Source organism: Mangifera indica, chromosome 2 (assembly GCF_011075055.1).
Source record: "Mangifera indica cultivar Alphonso chromosome 2, CATAS_Mindica_2.1, whole genome shotgun sequence".
Lineage (NCBI taxonomy): Eukaryota > Viridiplantae > Streptophyta > Magnoliopsida > Sapindales > Anacardiaceae > Mangifera > Mangifera indica.
The window spans coordinates 11,820,674-11,845,121 of record NC_058138.1 but is presented as its reverse complement, the minus strand read 5'-3'; the positions used below and the strand labels follow the sequence as shown (position 1 = coordinate 11,845,121).

Genomic DNA, 24,448 nt, shown 5'->3' with positions numbered 1-24,448 from the left:
TTTTTAACTAAATTACACCCTTTAGTAAATCATCAGAAGTTCTCTTATACTCTGTAATTATAAACTAAAAAATTTCTTAACATATGTTTTAGTTTCTGTATCTCCCAGCAGATTTCATGCAGATTATTTTGGAAAGCTTAATAGCATAAATTTGAAGAGAAATACATATGTGTAAGCTAGTAGATACTAAAACAAAGTGAGCGGTAAAATTAAGTAAAGCTTTTTAGTGTTAAAAGAGAAAACTGGAAACCATGGAGGAGTATTTTTTATGGTGGAGAATGGGGGGACCCAATGCACACGGTTCCATAGCCTTTTTTCTCTCCTACAAATACCCCTCACATTCTCATTTGACATTGCCATCAAAACATAAGCACTCTTTTCTCTAAATCCACCTTCTTCAGATATCTAAATCATCTTTCACTCTCTTCACTGAATTGCAACTTGCTTCCAGTAGTGGTCTCTAATTTGCAGACCTCTGTTGGATGCTGTTGCATTTCTTCAGGTGTATATTTTTATTCATCAATCATTCATCACATGCACCCATTTGTCTCTTTCTCTTTTCTTTGTAACTTGTTATTTGTTCTTAATATATCTCTTCTTTGCTTTGTGCAGCTGATAATTACTGTGTTCATCACTAGTTTTGGGAGATGTCAGCCCCTCTTAGCAAAAGCTTACAGCTAGCTTCAACATTGAAGATCGAAGAAGAAGCCATGGTGACAAAGACTCAAGGTATTGGATCCATTCTTGGGTCTGATTCTGAAAGAAGTAAATCTTGTTCACTGAGAAGAACGCTGTCAGCTGATATGTCGTCAACCAAATGGATTACACAACATGGGTTGTCTCCCATGAAAAAGATTGCATCTTCTAAAGAGTTCACAATCTCTTCTATCACTGACTCTTCAGAAGGAGAAGAAGAGGAGGAGACTGAGCTACAAAGCCACTTTCATTTTTGGAGCTTAATTCAAGAAGAGGTAAAAGAGAAGAAAGAGGTTGAAGAAAAGCCTGGCCAATTCGACATATGGAGTTCAATCATATCACAAAAAGCTCAAGATGCCTCCAACAAATCACTTCCACCTCCTTATGTCCACCCTCTTGTCAAAAGAAAAGCCAATTCTTTAACCAAAAAAAGCCTTGAAATTTGCACCGAGAGTCTTGGATCTGAAACTGGCTCTGATGGTTTCTCTTCTTACCCATCATCAGAGACTGGTGACACCGACGACGACAAAGAGATGGACCAAGAACAACCTCTTCAACAACAACAAGATGACAGAATGACAAAGAGTTTTGATGTTGAAGAAGTGATAGTTCCCAAGTACAATTATGCTGTTGTCAAGAAATCACCACAACCATCATTCCCTCCTCCAATTTCTTCTCTTTCTTATCACGATGGAGCTTCTATTCGTATGCAGTCTCGTCGCGACAATGGCAGATTAGTTCTTGAAGCTGTTTCTGTTCCTTCAACTAACAACTTCCGCGCTCAACGACAGGATGGCCGTCTTGTGCTTACTTTTGTCAACACTAATGAAATGGACTATAAAGAAGTAGTGGAAGAGAAGTTTGAAGAGGAAGAAGAAGGAGAGGAGGAGGAGGAGGAAGAGGATACAGAGGAAGAAGAGGTGGAGGAGACTGAGAATGAAAACAAAGGAGTAGAAATGGAGATTGAATTTATGATGGATCAGGAAGCGCCAAAATTGTCCAACATGGTGCTCAATGTGCGTGGGTTGACGCTGGTTATGAATAAGCAAATGGGTTTGGCAAAAACAAAGCCAACGTGGGCTAACAAGTTCAATGAAGTGGTGAAATTCGATGAGGTGGAGTACATGAAGCCTTCAATACTAGCACAATCACTTCCTCCGCCGGCAAGGATGGCTCGCCTGATTCCAAAACCAGAGGCGGCAACAGTGGGCACCGCCACGGGGGCTACATTCAATGCTTATGAGTACTACTGGAGGCCCAAGCCCATGGCAGCTGGGCCTGCGGTAGTTCCCAAACAAAAATTACCGGAAAACAGCAAGTTTATTCTCTCGAAGAATAAAAATTCAGTGGACGATGGGCAGAAACAAGTACTGCTGTTGAGTGGGAAAAAGGGAGATTATTTGCTTCCTTTGACGAAGAGCTGCAAGGACCCAAGAAGGTCTCTTTTGTTTTGGGAACCTTATTGCATTGCTACTTCCTGAAATGCAACTCCATCATCATTACTGTTATTATTTACCATAACTTCTCGAGTCTGTGTAATCAAATAAAAGAACGAAGAAGGGCGACAGTACTTTGATTTAGAAAATCAAAGCGAAAGAGAGATTAACAGTGCACATTTATATAAATATATAATATAATATTCATATGTAATTCTATAATTTTCTGGTGTCCGTACCTAAACAAAATCTTGGCATCATCTTTGACTTCTTTTTGCAAATCTTAGCCAATGAATTTTGGGTACTAGTCATGTCTGGCGTAACATGCACATCTAATTTGGGGGACATAATGATCTAATTTTGATATGTGTGGTTTCCTACAAAGGTTACCAGTACGACAGATATTTATATGTGATATTAATTATTTAATCAATTTTCAATGCCATTTACCTTGAATTTTCTTAAGAGAACCCTATTTAGTTATAAAAACTACGAAGTCTAATTTTCCATCACACTCATTTACCATCAAATATTAAAATTAAACTTGAAATCAAAGATGAAAGTTTGTTACGTCCATGTATTTAAATAAAAGTTTAATTTTAAATTCAATTTATAATGTATAAATGTTAAAAAATTTATTTTCATCCAAAATTTAGTGTATCCACAAACTTTTATTTATTAATTTTAAAAATTTAAATATTTATTCATTTGTTAAATTTTACTGATATAATTAAGAGTAAAATTGTCATTTAAAATTTTTATTTAAACTCATATTTTAGGATTATCCTTTAGTTTTCAAATTTTAATTCTACCTCTTAATCTTATATTCTTCAAATTTAAAAAATAACTTCCTCTCCCCTCTCTCCCCCCCCCCCCCCCCCCCCCCACAAGTTCAGGTTTCAATCTCATCTTTTTCTTATATACAATTGCCCTCTTACCTTATAAAAAATATCAGTTTCACTCCCTCTTCAACTTCAATTTCCAGATCAACTCTAACATTTTTCTCTCCTTCATTCTAACATCCCCCTCTGTAGAGACCAAGCTATCATCATATTCTCCCTTTACCTTTTTCCCACTTCTTTGGTTGAAATCGAGCACAAGACCGAATTGGTGTCAATGCGATTCAGTAGGGAGGAAGGTGGTATGTTCTCATCACGTTAGTGTCAACACTTCCTCCTTGTTGCGTCGCGTCAGTGTGAATCCAACCAAAATTGAGTGAGATCTTTTACTTGATTTTAATCGAATTTTAAGCCGAAGAAGGTGAAGGGAGGATGCGACGGTGGCTAGGTCTCGGCAATAGAGGATGTTGGAGATATAATGAGAACGACGTTGGAGTCGATCTAGAAATTGAAGATGAAGAGGGGATGAAATTGAGATTTTTTAGAAGGATGGGGGTGGTTGTATATGGAAAAAAGTGAGAGATTGCAACTTTAGGGGGGGGGGGGGGGGGGGGGGGGGGGGGGGGGGGGGGGGGGGAGTCAGTTTTTTAACTTGAAAAATATGAAGTTATGGGGTAAAAATAAATTTTCAAAACTTAAGAGTAATCTCAAAATATAGGTTTAACAAAATTTCTAAATAATAATTTTACTCTGACAGTAACAGTAAAATTTAACAGATAGATGAGTATTTAGGTTTTCAAAAGTTAATGGGGATACACTAAACCTTCAGTGGGAATAAGTCTTTTGGCTAATATGTAATGCATAAGGGGTTTTTCAATATTTCACTATGTGTAATAGGGCTTTACAAAAATTTTATTATGTATAATGCTCAATAAAAGTAGTCTTATTGAAATGTTATAATGTGTAATGTGTGTGGCCTTATAAATATTTTATAATGTTTTTAAAACTAGATTGGTAATCGAAAATGTTATTCAAAGATTCACAGTTCGATTAGTTTAGTCGATTTAACCAGCTAATTCACCTTATTCCTAAATTAATATATATTTTTCAAGTAGTATTAAACATTTACATATTTTTAAACATAAAACATATGAAACTCATTACAAGCACCTCTACACAATTATTAAAAACAACCAATTAAATTTTTTTCTTTAAAATATAAATTTCAAATCAATAAAATAAAAAACTAAAAAAAAAATTTCAAATATATTAATTAAACAATTGACACTCTATTACATAGATAAGGAAAAAAATTACAAATTTTATAATTGATTCGATTAAGATCTTACAAAATTTTCACTCTTTTAAGTTTTAATATAATATTAAAATATATAATATTATGTAAACCTGATTTTATTAGTTTTAATCAGTTTTCCTAGTTTAACGAATTTACTAGATTTAACTAAATTTCAAACTAGTCAATATTTATATATAAATTAGACCGAACTGTGGACCAATTCATGGTTTAATTGGTCAAATTGATTAATCCAATTTAATTTTAATAACATTGATATTTTTCTTTTGGGAATTTATTAAAATTTTCCACCATGTGTGTATACATAATATGTGTAAAATCTTAGGTAAAATGAAATATTTTGACATTATATAGTTTTTTTTTCCTCATTTCTTAAACAATTCATATGTGTATATATATATATATACACACACACATTACCATTGCAAAATTGATCAAAATGCTAAATGTTCTTTTTGTTAGATACGAAAGACAATGGATGAGGATAGAGAATAACAAAATAAATTACAATGGCAAAAAATGTAAAATGGTTATAATCCAATTGGACATAACAATAGATTAGTTGAGTTATTGAATAACCATTTATGTATTGATCGTAGGTAAAACCTTAACCATATAACCATCAAATTAGAAAATATCATCAATGAGATGTCTTATGACATCAAGGGCAATGATGACATTGTTTGCATCATTGCTCTTTCTTAAGAAGATGGCCTAACTCATTCTTGTTTCTGTCACTATTACCCTAAAACTAAGAAGTGTATTTTTAGTAATTAATTTTGAACCACATGGATTTGGTATTCAAGATAACTTGCACTCCTAGGGATGATACTATTCTTCCTTAAAGACTAAATTAAATTTCAATAGCTATAAAATAATATAAAAGAGTATGAATTCCAACAAGATAAGCATGAAAAAGGAAATACCAATCATGATATTGACAAAGATGTTCTTGTAGATGTCCCCGGTATTGAGTTATTGTAAATTGTAGAGGATTGAGTATATGGACATTAAGCATTTCAATTTGGAGTACTTTGGACTATAGGGATGAAATTAATGATATTCTAATCAAATAACCTGAGTTTGAAGAGACGATGAATGTTAATCATATTAATTCTTGGAGCTAAGGGTAGTTTTTAGTGTCTTAGTCCAAATACCTTTCACGTATCACCTGAGACTATGATTGATTTACCACTATTTTGTCACTTTATAGACCGAATGACATGCGATTCAATGCACTGGCTACCTCATTCCTCTTGTCATCCAACGACATCTAATACTAATGGAATGGTGAGTGGCATATGAGGTTTTCAAGTGATGGGGTAGAAATAAGATTTAAAAATTTAAGGATAATCCTAAAATATAAGATTAAATAAAATTTTTAAATGATGATTTTATCTCTGACAGTAATAATAAAATTTAACAAATAGGTGGGTATTTAAGTTTTTAAAAATTAGCAGGTGAGAGTTTGAGGATACACTAAACCTTATGTAGGAATAAGTCTTTTGGCCAATATGTAATGCATGAGGGGTTTTTCAGTATTTTATTATGTGTAATGGGGCTTTATTAAAATTTTATTATGTATAATGCTTAATAAAAGTAGTCTTACTAAAATTTTAATGTGTAATGTGTGAGGTCTTATAACTATTTTATAATATTTTTAAAACCAGATCAGTGGTCAAAAATGTTGTTTAAAGATTTATGATTCGATTGGCTCAATCTATTCAACCAACTAATTCAATCTATTCCTAAATTATCATATATTTTCTAAATAGTATTAAACATTTACACATTTTTAAACATAAAACATATGAAACTCATTAGCAGCACCTCTATACAATTATTAATAACAACTACATATATTATTTTCTTTAAAACATAAATTTCAATTCAATAAAATTAAAAAAATTAGAAAAAACAAAAAAACAATTTCAAAAATGTTAATTAAACAATTGACATTCTAATATATAAAAAAAAAAAAATTACATATTTTATGATTGATTTGATTAAGATCTTACAAAATTTTCACACTTTTGAATTTTAATAATGTAAAAATTTATAATATTATATAAACCTAGTTGCTTTTAATCGATTTTTCTGATTTAACAGGTTTATTGGATTTAATTAAATTTCAAACTAATCAATATTTATATATAAATTAGACCAAACTGTGGACCAATTCACGATTTAACTAGTTAAACCGATTAATGAAATCCAATTTTAATAACAATGATATTTTGCTTTTGGGAATTTATTAAAATTTTTCACCATGTGTGCAATACATAATATGTGTGAAATCTTAGTTAAAATGAAATATTTTGACACTATATTTTTATTTTTTTTTCATTTCTTAAACAATTCATATATATTATATATTATCATTGCAAAACTGATCAAAATGTTAGATGTTCTTTTTGTTAGATAGGAAAAACAATGGATGAAGACAAACAGTAACAAAATAAATTATGTTGGCAAAAAACGTAAAATGGTTATAATTCAATTACACATAACGAGAGATTAGTTGAGTTATTGAATAACAATCTATGTATTGACCATAGGTGAAACCTTATCTATATAACCATCAAACTAGAAAATGCCATCAATGAGATGCCTCATGGCATCAAGGATGATGATGACATCGTTTGCATCATTGCTCTTTCTTAAGAAGATGGCCTAATTTGTTCTTGTTTCTGTGACTATTACCCCGAAACTAAGAAGTGTATTTTTAGTAATTAGTTTTGAAACACAAATTTGGGATTCATTATAACTTGCACACCTAGGGACGATAATATTCTTCCTTAAAGACTAACACTAAATCTCAATAGCTACAAAATAATGTAAAAGAGTGTGAATTCCAACAAGATAAACATGAAAAGGGAAATACCAATCATGATATTGACAAAGATGTTCTTGTGGATATCCTTGGTATTGAGTTATTGTTAATTGTAGAGGAATGAGTATGTGGACATTGAACGTTTCAATTTGGAGCACTTTTAACTATAGGGATGAAATTAATGATATTCTAATCAAATAACCTGAGTTCGAAGTGATGATGAATTGTAATTATATTAATTCCCAGGCCTAAGGATAGTTTTTAGTGTCTAAGTCCACTTACCTTTCATGTATCACCCAAGACTGTGACTAACAGACCACTATTTTGCTACTTAATAGACCAAATGACATGTGATTTAATGCATTGGCTATCTCATTTCCTTTGCCATCCAATGACATCTAATACTGATGGAGTGGTAAGTAGCACACGAGGTTTTTGAATGATGGATATATTCAAGAATAAAAATGTGTGTGTATTTTGCATACATATAATTTGCACAGCAAAATTTCAATTATCTCCCACTATATATGATACGCGCACCTATTGTTAACGCATGACAAAATTTTATTTCCCATACTTGTGCAAACTTTTAATTACTCCCCATTATGTGTGTTGCAAAAACCTATAATTCATGCTTGGAAAAATTTTAGTGATTTTTGTATAACCCTTTGAAAAATGATTATTTTAATGAACTATCCTATTTATCTTACCTGAATTTATGGTTTTCTCTATGTAAAATCAAATTATAAAACTGGCTATTTGACTCAGGCTTGCTTCATTCTTTGACCCAAAAAAAAAGGATGATGCGTACTTGATTTGTCAAAGAAAAATTAAATAAACTTGTGTGTACTCTAGTGTTTGCGAAGACATCAATATTAGGATATCACTTTTTTTTTCCTCTTTAATATTTATGGCATGATCTAATATCACTTTTCACTTATGTATATCTCTTTCTCTCTTTTTATATGTACTCTTCGTATATTAGTAAGGTAGTATCATAAATTATCTAATGAGACTACAAATATAATTTAGTGGATGTAATTACCAATCAAGATAAAAAATAATTATATATATTTTTAAAAATTTTATATTAGGTCAAATAACCCCACTTGTTTCACCATAACAATAATCTAGATAAAGATGACAAATTAAAAGCAACTTTTAAGGATAATATTTTTCATTTCTTTTTATTATAGATAAAACAAATTAAATACCTTTGTTGTTGACTTGAAAGAGTAAGTTATATTTATTTTAGTGATATAGTATGATAAAGAACTAAATGTAATAATAAGTGTATACTAGTAAATTTAGATAAACAAAATATTAAAATTTATAAGAAAATATCAATATGTTTGCAATCTTAATTTACAAAATTTCCATTCTCTTAGGAGAAGAAAGTAGAAAATTAATGAATAGAGGAAATAGCTTATTGTTATTATATGTTGGTGTTAATGTAGAAGTTTGTACTAACGAAAAGTTCACAGAACTTGACAAACGCGAGTATAGGAATATGAAAAGACAATATAAAATAAACAGTAGAGAAACAATTTGAAATTACCTCAAATGATTAACAATTCTAGAAGGGATGCATAGTATTATTTAAAAGTTAAACCACATTAATTCTTTTAAACAAATTTCTAATCAATCACAATCTCACAAGCAATTTCATCAAAGTAGTAAAGCATAAATAGTATAAAACAATATGTCAAAAACACATAATACAAATAAAGTGAACAAAGTAGAGAGTAAGGGATGGAAAGACTTATGATTTATAATGGTTTGAAGTTTTTTTTCTCAAGCCTCTTATGTCCATTTCTTCAAACAATCAACTTGAAGTTCCATCAGTAAAGAATCTCCTCTTTACAATAGTTATTCAAGATTTCAATCACATACACTAGTTGATCTGGGATTGCACCAACCAAAATAGTTTATTTAAGATTTTGCTTAAGTGTACTTGAATATAGAAAATTTAGTTGTAAATGCATCTACAAAAGTTGATTCAAAGAATGAGCACAAGATTCTCTTAAAAGTGTGAGTTATGAGTTTAGAGAAATATTTTTTAGAGAAGAAGAGTGTATTAGATTTTGCATTTATGAACTCTAAACTATTCCAACTCAAATGAACTTCAATTTATAGTTTTGGATAGTTAAAATAGTTTATATGATCGTTGGATGGGATAATAGCTCCATTGAGTTTCGAAGAGGACATTATCTCCTTGAAACTATACGATACATGGGCGTGTATCACTTAAATTTTCTCTTCTTAATAGGTATTCAAACCTTGGTCAAGCTTCTAATGATCAAATTTTCTTCTCGATATTCGTCCAAATGAACGTTCTATTAAGATGCACAATCGTTTCTCCTTCATATATGATATTCTTTTAGGATTCCAGAGTTGTGAACAGGGAATCAAATGGGGAATGAACAAGAAAGCGAACACCTGAATTTTTTCCCATGAGCAAGCGTGCATCTTTTTCTCCTTTGAATTCTTCATTAAGCATGATGAGATTGAACAACAAAAAATCCTCATGCACTTGAACCCAAAGATACACAGGCATGTGTTGTAAGACACAGGGCATGTATCATGCTTCAGCATGTTGACCAAGTTGACTTCGCCCAAACTTGCACATAGAGGCTACATAGACACTTTTTCCTCATGTTTGGCTTGTACATGGGTGTGTAAGTGATATACATAGGCGTGTATGTTATGTTTCTGTATTTTTAAAATTGTGTCCATTTGGTAATATTTTTAACATATTCCTTAGACAATGTTAGACATTCAAACTTGTGTTTTTAGCATCACCAAAACACCTAGCGATCCAACAAATTTTTATATGGTTTGGTCAAGAAGATTAATAGTCTATGTCCATAATGTTGTTATTATCTTAGTAATGCTAAATTACACATTAAGCAAAAAGTGATACAAATAGTATATCTTAAGCTTAGTGTATTTTAAGCATGTATCATACTTTTCTAACTTCCCCTTTCCCATTGTTATGAATTTATAACAATAAGAGTTATGGTTACATAAGTTTAGTATAGTGTAGCAGTAAATGGCTTGATGGGTCTCATTATAGTCTTAATAAGGTGGGAGAGTGATTGCCTTTAAATTGTGATTGTTGAAATCGAAGAGGACGATTCCCTAACAATAGGAAAAAAATTATTGTGATCATGGTAGATTTGGTCACTTGTTTCATGTTTTGTGGTTTTAGAAGAACATATTGGACATAAAATTAAGTCTCAATCTATGCCCTAAATCAAAATATATTATATGTAGAATATTAAAACTAACCTCCCGTTACTGCTTGCTTTATATGCTCTAGAAAATGAACAAATTCTTCCATTGGATATTGTGTTTTGCAAGAGATCTAATTTTTCACAATAGAAATGTTATATGTGTGTTTTACAAAATTGTTTACATGGGAAACTTAAATAACATCCTCCATTAAGGATGAAAACTGAAGAAATGGGGGGTTACGTAATACAACTTGATTGTATTAACTACTCATTACCTACATAAAGTATTTATGGGAAATGAAACAAAACCAACATTCTCCTACTTGGTCCTTAATCCATATATCCACACATACTGAAGTAAAGAATCGAAATACACGAATCTTGATGATATCCTCTAAAAATGAGTATTGTCTTTCATGTGTCAAAATGTATTCTATTTCATCATAACTTCATGTTTATTAAGGTCCAAAATGATTGTTATTCTCAACAAAATATGCACATAAAATGAGAAAAACAAAATCCACTAAAAACTGAATAAGAGTTTCATTATACAATATGTTTATACATCAAATCACACAATGGAACAAACTCTTATCACAATTAAAATAAGAGACCAACTCTTATTCGTTCTACATGATTCCTAAAACTCTTTGGTAGTATGTCTTTTATCAAAGGATCAACAATCATCAATTATATAGTAACATGTTTAATGACTACTTTATTTTCTTTTACACATTCTCTATTGGCTAAATATTTAATGTCGATATACTTATTTTGACTACTACTTTTGTTATTTTTGTCAAGAAAGCAACAACTAAGTTGGTTTCTATTTTACCACCTTGAGTTTGAGGGGGGTGTTAGCATTATAACATCAATCATAATATGGTTCTAACAATCAATCAACATAATTTCAATAATTAATCATAGTATGATTTCAACTATCAAGTAGCATAATTTCAGTAATAAATCATAGTATATTTTCAGCAATCAATCAGTATATCGTATATATATTTTTATTCTTGTCTATAAATAGCCCTTTGTACTAACTTTTATATATGAAATGAAATTGATTGCAAAATTTCATTGCTAATATTGACTTTGAAAACATAAATTTCAACTCCAGTTTAAATATTGCAAATACATATACAGTGGCAATGCTAGGCATTGATTTCCTATCAATTTCATAAATTATTTTATGTCAATCGCCAAATTCAAATACGAAAATTCATAACCAATCAGAGAAAAAGCTTCCAGTGATTCCATATTTTTTGCATTACAATCAAGCTCTCTCTATTAACTTTTCTCTTGTCACCTCTCCCACATTCAGCTTACACCAAACCGATCAATATATAAAACAATTAACAAGGTACAAATGAAAAATTACACATATTCAATTTTCTATCACCTATTTTTAGAATCCAACATTAATATATTATATGTAATCTTCATCTCTATCATCCAATCTTTTGCATTTTCATCCACGTAAAAGAATGAGAGGGGAATGGTAAAGGAAATCTTGTTACTTTAAACAATATAACAAACATTATATATTGGTCAAAATCTGAATAAAATATTTGACTCCACATGGGATAAAAAGGCACAACCATATGCCACATAATCACAATGCTCCACCTTGGCACTTGAGTATATAACATCTTCACTCTCCCTCAATCCTTTCTCTATTCAACATAACACAAGCTCTTTAGGAGCCTAGGTATATATATAAACAAGATTTTCTTTTCTAGGAACTTTCTCAACATGGATGATCTTCTCCTTGATCATATTACAATTAAAATGTAATCCCACATCAATATGTTTTGATCTCTCGTGGAACATTTGATTTTCACATAAAAAATTGCACTTTGGTTATACTTTTCATTCTAATATGCTTTTGTTCAAAACCAAGTTCACCAAGCAACACCTTCAACCAAATTGCTTCTTTTGTAGCTTTTGTAATTATTGCACACTCAGCTTTTATTGTTGATAAAAGTTAACATTGCATATAAATTTGCCCTTATGTAAATTGGATTTTTGCAAATAATGAATACAAAACTAGTAATGGATTTCCTTATATCTATATATCTAGTAGAGTCAACATTAACACAACCAGAAATACATTCATTTAGATTTTTCAATCTACCTATTGGATCAGGTCCACCCATGACGAGTTAACCCGATCTGGTTTAATGTAACTGTCAAGGGCAATTATAAAAGGAAGTTGGAGGGCAGTTGGACTTCTATAAATTGTCCAAACTACCTTCTCAAAGTAATTATGCCATTTTGTATCAAAAAGGAAAATGATCTCTCCTTTCTTCTCTTACCAATGAAATGCACAGTAAATTTGTCTCTCAAATGAAAATCAGTACGTAGGCAAATGGTGTCATGGAAATAAACTAACGTCAACATCTCGCATAGTATTCGAAGACATTTGATCAAAAATTAAAATGGGTATGCAAATCCTTATTTACAGAATTCATAGAATTTGATCCTGACATGTTTAATTATTCCCAACATTGGTATCAAAGCATAGGATATGTATTTGTTATGTTTTCTGTGAATTGTATTACGTATATTGTGTAAATTATAATCTGTATATTGATTTTTGTTTTAAAAATTCATTTTTGGACACAAATTTAATTTGACCAAAATTGTATGAAATTGGTGTTAGGAAACATGTTGGATGAATAATTGGAATGATATTACTTGTTTTAAATTGAAAAAAATGACTCAAATTAACATCAAAATCGATGAAAATTGATCCAAAACCAAGACTTAATGCATGTTTTTTTGCCTCACCGTTTCGACGGATTCCAACGCCATCGACATCAAAACTTGGAACGATCATATTCATCATTGTATGTGCTACAAAAGCCCCATATTTTTGTAATCGAAAGTCGGCTAATTGAACAGACGAAATTCTAAGGTTCATCGTGCAGAACCCGATCAAAATTGGGTTAGAAAGACTTGATTACCTGACCCATAGGTCAACGGGTCAACCTATTAGTCAATAGGTCAACCCATTGGGTTAATCGATTCAACCCGAACCGATCAATGCCTACCGAGTCAGTCCACCGATCAATAGTCAAATAGTTTACCTTACCATTGATCAACACGTGTGAGCGTGTGAAGGAGCGTGACAACTTGCATTCGGTGCATGCAAGCACGTGATAGTGCATTTGACTTATTCTAAGAGCGTGAAAAGCATGTGCAGCTTATTAACAATGCGTGGAGGCATGTGCGACATCATCTCGATGCGTGAAGAAGCGTCTGAACTTATTTTGCCGTGTGAACCCCTGTTTCTATCGTGTATTGGCACGTGAAACCTATTTTCTGGTCCTCGAAAGTTATATAGTACTCAGATCTAAATATGAGATGTGTTTCATGGGTTTTATGGCACATAATAACATGTAATATCTTATTCCGACTCCCGAAAACACATATTGGTGTTTTGAAATACATGTTTCTACTTCATGCAAGTTTGCTGACTAAGGACCATCACATTGTATGTAAAAACTAACAATACTCTATTAAATTCTCTTAATTGGAAAAGAGATAATATTCATGTGTGAATATAAGCCTCATAATCAATGATCTTATTCGGGATAAGAATTTGAAACTTTTTGGGACTAAGTGGATTCATTACAGCTTGCTATAGAGCCACACTTAGTAATGTACGAGAGAATATTCATTACTTTAACGTTATTCCCAAATTAACATAATACGAGGTATTTGACCTAATGCAAACATAATAGAGACTTTATCATAGATAAAGAAACTTATAGATCAATATCGGTTGATGAAATGGTCCTAGTTAAAATAGATGATATATTCGTTGTATCATATATATTTGTTAAGTGTGAGAATTTTGAGATTGGTAGAATTTAATGAAATTCTCATCCAGAATTAATATTGGCGCAATTAGATTAAAGTTTAAAATATCAAGCATTTGTGTCATGGAAGATGATTAGGAACATAGTGAACTTTCGATTTTGTGTCTTATATGAGATATTTTAAAGTTTTAATGCATAATTGCGATAATTGATGTGTAATTGATAGCATTGTGTCTAGTAGATATGTCTCTGTGATCTAGTTAGTCATAATATCTTAGAAAATGATGACTGATTTCAATGAGAATGATACTAAATAGAGAGAATTAAACCATATGGCATTTGAAATGCACAATATCCTAAGTGAACAAAAGGCTTTAAAGGCCGTAAATCAGGTTAAGATAGAGTTGTGGCTGACTAAGGGATAGAAACTCAATCAGTGACTTATACAAATGTGCTATTGACGTACATCACACATGTAAGAAGCAAGACTCACTTCATATGATATCTTAATCAATTTCATAAATAACGACCTAGTATATAAGTATTAGTAATGCTCAACTGCATATGTCATAAGTATAGTTTTAGTTGAAAAGTTTGGAGGAACTACAGTCCCCAAATAAAGACAGTTGATAGTTAAATTTGATTATGAACCTAAAGTCAGTTATGTGTAACCTGATACATGAACAATATATTCATTTAGAAAAGCAATCCATTCCTGATAATGGGAGCATAGGACCTACAACAAGGGCAAAAAGACTTTTGTTAGTTGTTCTTGTCACATAGAATTAGAGAATAAGCGCTTTTAAGGAAGCTAAACTTGGTACTCATGCATACGTTATAGAATCAAGTTTTAAAAGTGAGAGGCTCAAGTCCTAATACAGGAAAGAGATCGTTTAATGCTCAAAGAATAAGAACAAGAAATTGAAATAAGAGAGTGGCAAAAGTACTAGAAGTAGAAACGTAAATAAGATGAATAGTTACAATAGAAGCAACAAAAATTATATCACTTGTGAATGAATGGAGCTGAAAATGATAGTTTTGTTCAACATAAAATGATGAAACTTTGTTCTCTAGTATTATAATAATAACTAAGTATTATCCTACATAAATTATAGACTCAGAAACCACCGATCAAGTAGCTCATGATCGAAAATCTTTAGTAGATTTCTATCAAATTCTAAATAAAGTGAATTAGATATATAAAAGCAACAACACAAGAGTTGTAGTAAAAAGAATAGACACGAGCAAATGAGTTTTACAGGTGGTCAAATTCTATACCTACACAAAATCTAGTATGCTCCAAATATTCAATAAATCTTGGTCGAAGTACTTGTTCATCTTAAACTAGGATATAATTTGAATTTCTTTAGGTGGTTTATTGAAATGCAATATAATTGACTTCAATAGTTTTGGTTTGTTGGTTGAATGGTTTTATGGTGTTTGTCACCTTACATTTTGATAATGTTAAATTTTTTATTATTTGCTTCTCCTATATGTATGGATATGAATGCAAATATATGATATGTTATATTAGGGCATGTTGGCGTAGATGGGTTGAATGTATTGGCCTATGAAAGTTTATTAGGAACTTTCACATAAATAGAATTGTTCACATGTGAGCATTGCCTAGCTAGAAAAACTTCTAAAAAACCATTTAACAAAACTATATGAGTTTAACTTCCTTTGTAATCTATATACTTAGGTATATGTTTTCTTATGAATGTAAAGTTTGAGAATGTATCTCATATTTCATTATTAGTGTCAATAATAATATTCGATTCGGTCTTGTCTACTTAATCTCTCATAAGTCATAAGTAGTAGACTACTTTAGACATTATATATAATTGAGGTTGAGAATCAATTAGATAAAATAGATAAGAGTTTTATGAACTCATCGAGGTCTTGAACATTTGTTCTGAAAGTTCAAGGAACTGAGTAATGAAAAAAATAGTATGGCAAACCATAATTCCAAAGACTTCGTAACAAACCAGTGTAACGAAGAAGAATATTTGAACTCTATTGGAAATGGTTAAGTCAGTGAAGGCGCAAGCAAAATGTCAAGTCACTTTGTGATGATATGATGTTTATTCTTGTTTGTGTACTTAACCGATTACTTACTAATCTAGTTGCTTCCACTCCCTATAAGTTATGATCAGGTAAAAAATTTAAGTTAATTGATTGCAACCTTAGTGGTTAGCAATGTCTATCCATAACTTTTCCCATAAGTTTGAACAATTGGGATTGGGAAGAAATGAATGTATCTTTATCAGATACATTGAGCACTCCAAAAGATGTGTTCATTAAGGAGGATTCCATTAGAAGATTAACTGAACTTGTATTAGAGATACTATACTCATAGAGGATATTTTTCTCAATAGGGATGATGTTGATAAAATGTTTATTTGAATGAGATGAGAAAAGAAGGAGGATGGGTATATCATAACGACCATTTGTTGAGTCTTAAGAAATGAGACCTATACTTGTTCTAGTTAGTGAAAGCAAATGCAATTGAGCTCCAACCTATTTCGGATAGTGGGAGTAATGATTCTCAATTATTTATTTCATTCATCTCAACCTAGTGGGAGCATTGAAATTAAATTTTAATCTATTTTGGATAGTGGGAGCATTACTTCTTAATTGCATTGGAGTGGACATCAAAAAATATTCAAGTGACGTTTTTAAGTGAAAATGAGGTTTTCATAACCACTCCTCAAGATGATAAAGAAACTGAAATAATTTTCTCATCCTTTGATAGGAAAATTTTGAAATGCATTGGAAGAAAATATGGAATACAAAGAAAACAAACCAATTCTAGGTTTTGGTTGACTTACCGTTAGATCGAAAATTCATTGAGAATGAATAGGTTTCCTGAATTAGTCGTAAGGTGGATAGCTCAATAAATAAATATAATTTCGCTTAATAGCGAAGAACTATACCCAATGAGAAGATATAGATTATGTAGAAGGATATTTTCATCATTTATAAGATTTACTTCAATATGTTTGATTCTAGCTATAGTAACACATTTGAATTTAGAATTACACTAGATGAATGTCAAGATAATTTTCCTTAGTGAAAAACATGACAAAGAAATCTGCATGAAATAAGATATAAATCTCGTTGTTATAGGTCTAAAACGCAGAGTGTGTGAGCTTCAAAGACGTTTAATGAGCTAAAACTATCATCCAGATATTGGTACTTGAAATTTGAAATGATTTCATAAGTGTTAATACCTTATGATTTTGAAATGATTAATAAAGACCATCATGTCTATGTGATAAAAGTCTGATGACAAATCTGTAATTCTATCAATGTGTGTGATGATGTATAGATAACTAGAAATGATTTGAAGTGATAATCATCAAAGGATGACTGTCTATATTTTTGACTTACAGGATGTAGGAAAACAGATTACATATTATGAATTTATATCTAGAGAAATTATTGAAAAAAACTTTTAACTATATCATAAGAGCATAATATTCAAAAGATTCTAAAACAATCCAATATGGTATACTGTAAACCCATTGATATTTCTATGTTAAATAACGAATTATTGAGCCAAAAGAGATATGTCCCAAAACTTAAGATATAAGCAGAGAAATGTTAAAGGTTACCTATTCAGATGTCATCGGATATATTATGTATGCTATAGTGCATAGATGCCTAAGATATTTATTTTTGTTATTGGGCTAGTTAGTCGATATAAGTAAATGTTGAGAAGAGCACTGAAAGGTTGTATATAGAATTTTGATATTGTTAAAAGGCTCTGTGAATGATTGATTATATGATTAAGGATCGAACTTGCATTTGATTGACTATTGAGATACCAGTTGGAGAAAGAGTTTAGACAAACAAAAATTAAATTACGACTATGTTTTCTTATTCCAAAAGGGTTCATATCTTAGAGCGATAAGAAACAAAGATGCATAGTTATATCCACATTGGAAGCCTAGTATATAACATCTTCAATAAATGTGTAAGAAACTATTTGGTTAAAAAGATTCTTTATGAATCTGAGTAAATAAGGCAATATTACTGAAGCAATAGTTGTCTCTTAAAATAAAAGATCCTAAATTTTTATAAAATAACCAAACGTATCGACACTAGACATAACATAATAAGAGACTCCATTTTTAAGAGGGAAATGAACGTACAATATAATTCTACGCATTATATAGTTACTGATCCTTTGATCGAGATTCTTGTAAGAAAAGTATTTCTTGCACTTATTAAATTTCTTGGATTACGTAGACTATAATTGATGAGTGTTGAGCTTATATATATCATACTGGTGACACAATATCGAAAACCATGAATCCAAGTTCATTTTATGTTTTGAACTTACGTCCTAAAATTCTTGGGTTTTCATTACATACACATCGTTTTTAGTTCAATAAGATAGTAATATCACACAAGTTATAGATTGGCTCACTCACACAAGCAATTGCCTTTGGCGTTAAGAGAGCAAGCAAAGATGAGACATTATTCTTGAGAAATGTGATGTTAAGAGAGCATTTGAATCGGAGACAAATTTCTCAAGAAAAGAATTATCAAAGTTTAAAATGTTGCCTTGATGATTAATCAAGATAAGCTCATGAATAGATATATTTGAAAATGACTGATTTGGATTCCTCACATCCAAATAACTTGTGAATGTCAGATATGAGTTCTTAATATAGATAAATACTTGCAAGTGTGAAATGATTAAGAACTCAGGTTAGACGCTGGGTGTAGCAACTGAACTAAGATCTATACAGTGTTGTAAATGACATTTGAGAAAATACATACTGCAGCACATGATTCATACCATGTGTGTATAAGTAAAACAACCAGTTAAAGTAGTGAGATGATGAATCTCTGCTCCCTCACTGTGTGAGACTTTATGAGGATTATCTCATATTGGTACCCTTTGACTCTTTATTGTTGTTTGATATTTACTCTTAGTGTTGTTATCTTAACTTAGAACCTATGACCACGCATGATTCAGTCTATAGAACATGACTAGAAAAGTAGCTAAGTTTAAATTAAGAATTTCGAATAGAAGAGGAAGACTTACATGTTATGTGTGTCCATTGGTCGGTCGATCATATCACTCATATAGAGATTGGACTTGATCATGGATACATAAGAAAATAACACAATGATAAATAAGGGATTAAAGGGAGCTAGTGTTATCGAATAAGTCTAGGGTGTTGCGAGTCTAATGCTTTATTTTTTGTTTTATTCAGGTTGAAGCGACTATGTTATTCTTAACAGATGCATAGTATTTAGGTCCAAAGTGCAGTTTGCTCGCGATGTCACTTGACACATTTGTAAGTGTGAAACTTACTCTTATATGAGATTTTTATGGCTAAGTATTTGGATTGGGTCTTTCATCATATATGAGTAGGAGATATTAGATCCGAGTCCACCCATGATGGGTCAACCTGACCTGGTTTAATATAACTACTAAAGGCAGTTATAAGAGGAAGTTTGAGGGCAGTTGGATTTATATAAATTGTCCAAACTGCCTCCTCAAAGTAATTATGCCATTTTTTATCAAAAAAGAAAAGGATTTCTCCTTTCTTCTCCAACCAATGAAATGCAAAGTAAATTTGTCTCCTAAATGAAAATCAGTATGTAGGCAAATGGTGTCATAGAAATAGACTAACATCAACACCTCGTATAGTATTCGAAAATGCTTAATCGAAAATTGAAACGGGTATGCAAATCCTTATTTATAGAATTCATAAAATTTGATCCTGACATGTTTAATTATTCTCAACACTACCATAGACAATTCTAGTTGTAGCATAGCTTTTAACATACCTTTAAATCCATTGCACTACCTCCCAATGATTTTTTTCTTTGATTGTTGATATAATTACTAACATAATTCACAACAAAAAGCCAAATCTATTTATGCAATCCATTAGATACATAAGACTTCCACTAGCAATAGCATAAGGGATAAAAGTTATCTCCTCCCTTTTCTCATCAGTTTTTGGACATTAATTATTACTCGACTTCAAATGTTATCCTAAAGGTGTTCTAATAGGTTACCATCAAATATGTCAAGGTTTCTAAGCACTCTTTCATCATATTCTATGATAGGACCAATATTTTTCCCTTTTATTCCTTTCTATATTCATGCCTAAAATCTTTCTTGTTTGCCCTAAGTCCTTCATTTGAAATTGTTCATTCATTTCCCTCTCAAATTTTGAAATTTTATGTGGATCCTTGCAAGTTATTAGTATATCATTAGCATAAAATGCTAAAAATATATAACAACAACCATGTAACAACTTTACATACAAACAACCGTCATGATTACTCCTCGTAAACCAATTTTCATCATAGAACCATTAAACCTCTTATATCATTGTCTAAGTGATTGTTTTAGGCTATATAGAGGTTTTTGTGAGAAATGCCTTTAATTTTCTTAACCCCCTTTTCTTCAAACGTTTTTAGTTGCTCTATCAAGATTCTCTCTTCTAAAAAAACCCATGTAAGAGAGATGTTTTAGATCTAGCTATTCCAAAGTAAGTTCATATTAAACACCAAAGACAATAAAACTCTAATGTATATGAGTCTTCCAATAGGTGAGAATATTTTATTATAGCCCACTTTCTCAATTTGTGTAAACTCCTTAGCTACTAATCTAGCCTTAAACCTAGGTACCTCAACTCTTGGAATTCAATTTATCTTCTTAATAATCCATTTACATTTTCGCGCTTTACTTTATTTTGGTTTATTCACTAATTTCTAAGCTTGTTCTTGATACAACCTTCTAGACATCCCTTACATAAAATATAGAGAATTCACATTTGGAAAGATTGTATAAAAGTGTACTTCTTAAAGACAAATAAATTTAGAATAGAAGTTTTTCTTTAAAAACACTAAAATAGAAACTAAATAAATTAGCATTCAAATTGCTCCCATACACAAATTGAGATTTTATCACTAAAATTAATTAATTTTTAAAATACTTTATAACAAAATGTGGAAACAATAAAAAATATTTTTTTGTTTAAACATAACTCAATTGTAAACTTAATATTCTTAATATGGAAATACTTAATATAAACTTTAGCATAACAAGCACTTAAATGACATCTCGATTGCCTTTATGCCTTGGCCAATCACCACTCATGATCCATCTCTCTACCAGTTATTTGCAAAACAGTGAAAATGAAGGGTTGAGTGTTAATCACTTAGTAAGTTATCAATCAACTCCAGCCTTTAGGCATTATCTAAACCGATACTTAAGCTTATAGTACCTACATATAACAATTAAACCAAGACAAACTCTTCTTAGTCTTATAAATTACTTAGTATGACATATATAACTTAATGTACTCAATATAGTGATGACTCAAGCATACAAATGTCATGCACTTCAAAACTTTGTCTTAAACTCTTTAAAATTTTTGCTTTAAAAACTGAAAATTTCACTTATGTTGGTCAAACTAAGCTAAGGCATGGATTCAAAATGCAAACCATATTGAGTTTAACTTGTATTTTAACTTGGGTCTTGCCTTACATGCATATACTATAAAAGTTTGCTTGCTCCGGACTATAACTTTTAACCTTTACTCCTCATGACATGTTCAAGAAAGAACTCAATAGGTTACCTATTGCAATATCTTTCATTTTAAAACCTGAAGCTTAACTCGTATTAAATTCATCTATGAAAAGCCTTTAATTTTCACTTAAACATTTGTGATCAAAACCCTGTAATACCTCTCTCCAAATACATACCCCTATATGAAATATGACTTGAAAAGACATGCATGACTTGTTTTCTTAACTTATACATTGAAATTAAAGCATGATATTAATTACTTAATCTTAAAATACTTGCAAAAAGGTGCAATCAATATATCTGAAATACCTCAATTTATTCAATAAATAAACATCATCTAAAAATAAGTGTTTGAAAATCCACCCATCACAAACTTAGTGCATAAACATAAACCATAAAGTCTTAACCAAAAAACAAATACATAAAATGCCTTAAAATTGAAAATAACAAATTTACCACTCAATCTCATGCAATTGCTTGAGCTAAACTGTTGGCTCCTTGCATACTTCACTACTTACTTATACCTACAAAACCACATAAAAGGAAAATATGAGTGAAAACACTTAATAAGTACGTGACCTCTCAACACCTTGCATATAGCATGACTTAAAACCTTGTGTCCCAACACTTAACCTAAATATGGTTGAAATGAATGTTTTTTGATATCCTTCTATGCATATTTACCCTTGTTCCCTAAGTACATACATCATCTCACAAAAACTACTAAGACTTAAGTTGATCTTAACATGTCTAATATCCTAGTGAAAGTAATTGACATCCTAGATGTATATTAACTATTATGTATCATGCACATACCGACCAAACTAATCAAGCTAACTAGTTATGATATCTTAGTCAGTCTAAAAAACTAGTCATAGTCTCTCATTTACCACATATGTTTACCTAGGGATTGTAATCTAAATTACCACCCTTAGATGGCCCTACCACGAGCTCATATGTGATACATCCTGCTAACCATGTGAAAAACTAAGTGAAATGTTAGCATCCTTTATCATGCACATCTAAACTAAATTATGCGGCTAAAGGGCATAAAACATCTAATGGGTATATCTCTTATATAGCCCTATTACTTTCATATATCTTATCACTTACGCACAGGACTAGTGGCTATCTAGGTGTACACCACTTTCCTTAACAATCTATATTTTCAATCTAATTCAACTTGATTATGGTGAATGTCATCTTTCATACAGTCGAAACTTTTACCTTAGCTAACTATCTTAACTTGCCTTGTTAAAGCCTTTCTTTTCTTTTTCATTCCTTTTCCTCTTATTGCACATAGCCTAAGGGGAAAACAGTTTTTTCTCTTTCTTAATATACATGCAAGCATCTTTGAACTTTGTTTTCCTTGTGTCTGTCTCTTAGACCGCAAACGGGCATGTCTTCTTACCCTAACATAGGCATCAACTTTTAGGGAAACCATACACAAGCATGTGAACGCACATCTAGTCACAAAGTTTTTTTTTTTTTTTTTACGGAGGGATACATAGGCATGTGAGCTATCACACATGACCATGTATGACGATTTGTAATTTTTTAACTTACTAGTTTCTAAGTTTCCAACCAAACCAACACAACATAAAGCCTTCAAACTATACCAAATAGTCTTTAAGCATCTTTAAACAATATCTCAATACTTAGAATTCAATAACATGCATCAACATCCTTAGATCATGAGCATTAACATAACAATCCCATAAATTTCATCATAGACAAGATATCCACATGATTCATAAGTTATTTTGGCTTTACTTGAACCGATCAACATCATTATACTTATCTTAGAGTCATGTAACATCAAAGAAACCTTAAACTTAAGAATGCTTTAATTCACCAATAGTCATAACTAAATAGCTAAAAAGGAATACCAACTTACTTGTCCCCTAAAAACCTTGCTAATAGTGTGGTTATGGTGATTCTAATGAATCCAAACTACTTTCAAGACTCTTCTAGTCACTCTATCTTTCCTTATTGGTGGATGTTATTTAGCTATGAAAGATATGAGTGCAAAAATAACGCATATCAAGTCTTGCACCTCTTTTTATTTTACCTATCAAACATGATACACTGACGTGTGTTTCCCTACATATGGGTGTGTGTGGCATTACTCATCAAAGGCAATTTTTTGAGATTGCCATGAAATTGATCCTTATATAGAAATTCAAATTCGCTAACTACACACGGGTGTTTGTTCTTTTTTTACTTAGTCATTTTGATTCACATGCTCAACGCAAAATGACTTTTCTACCATTCTAAGGCATAAATAGGCATCGCCCTTGTGATACATGACCGTCCTTACTAGAAAATCATTATTACTCAACTTAATTTATAACAAAATAAACAAAAAGATTAAAGTACCCTTGGGCTTACTTGTGGTGTTACAAAACCTCTTAGCATGCTATGTAGTTCTAACATACATTTATCAAACATGTCATACTATACTTAGAACTAGCATTACTAACATAAACATATCTTAATTACTTATTATTCATACATCTAGTTAAAAAAATAAAAGAAAAAACCATGCTTAAAAGCTCTCATTTATCATTTTCATGACATTAAGACAAATGTAGGGTCATCTAAAAGGCTAACATGACAAAAAAAAAAATCAAATTTAGGTGAAAAAATAAGGTCTTATGATGACATGATTTTTTTCCTGTTATGGCAACGAGGTT

At 31.0% G+C, this 24,448-nt stretch overlaps 1 protein-coding gene across 1 annotated transcript; it reads left to right on the top strand.

The window, feature by feature from the left end:
• The first annotated feature begins 342 nt into the window (after window positions 1-342).
• On the top strand, window positions 343-2,354 carry LOC123204199 (protein FAF-like, chloroplastic). The gene is made up of 2 exons (XM_044620797.1): window positions 343-502; window positions 613-2,354. The coding sequence occupies exon 2, from the start codon at window positions 648-650 to the stop codon at window positions 2,175-2,177; it is 1,530 nt and encodes a 509-aa protein (XP_044476732.1). The 5' UTR covers window positions 343-502; window positions 613-647; the 3' UTR covers window positions 2,178-2,354.
• Window positions 2,355-24,448: the final 22,094 nt, after the last annotated feature.

Coding starts and splice junctions, on each gene's coding strand:
- LOC123204199 (XM_044620797.1), top strand. CDS start 648: ATGTCAGCCCCTCTTAGCAAAAGCTTACAGCTAGCTTCAACATTGAAG.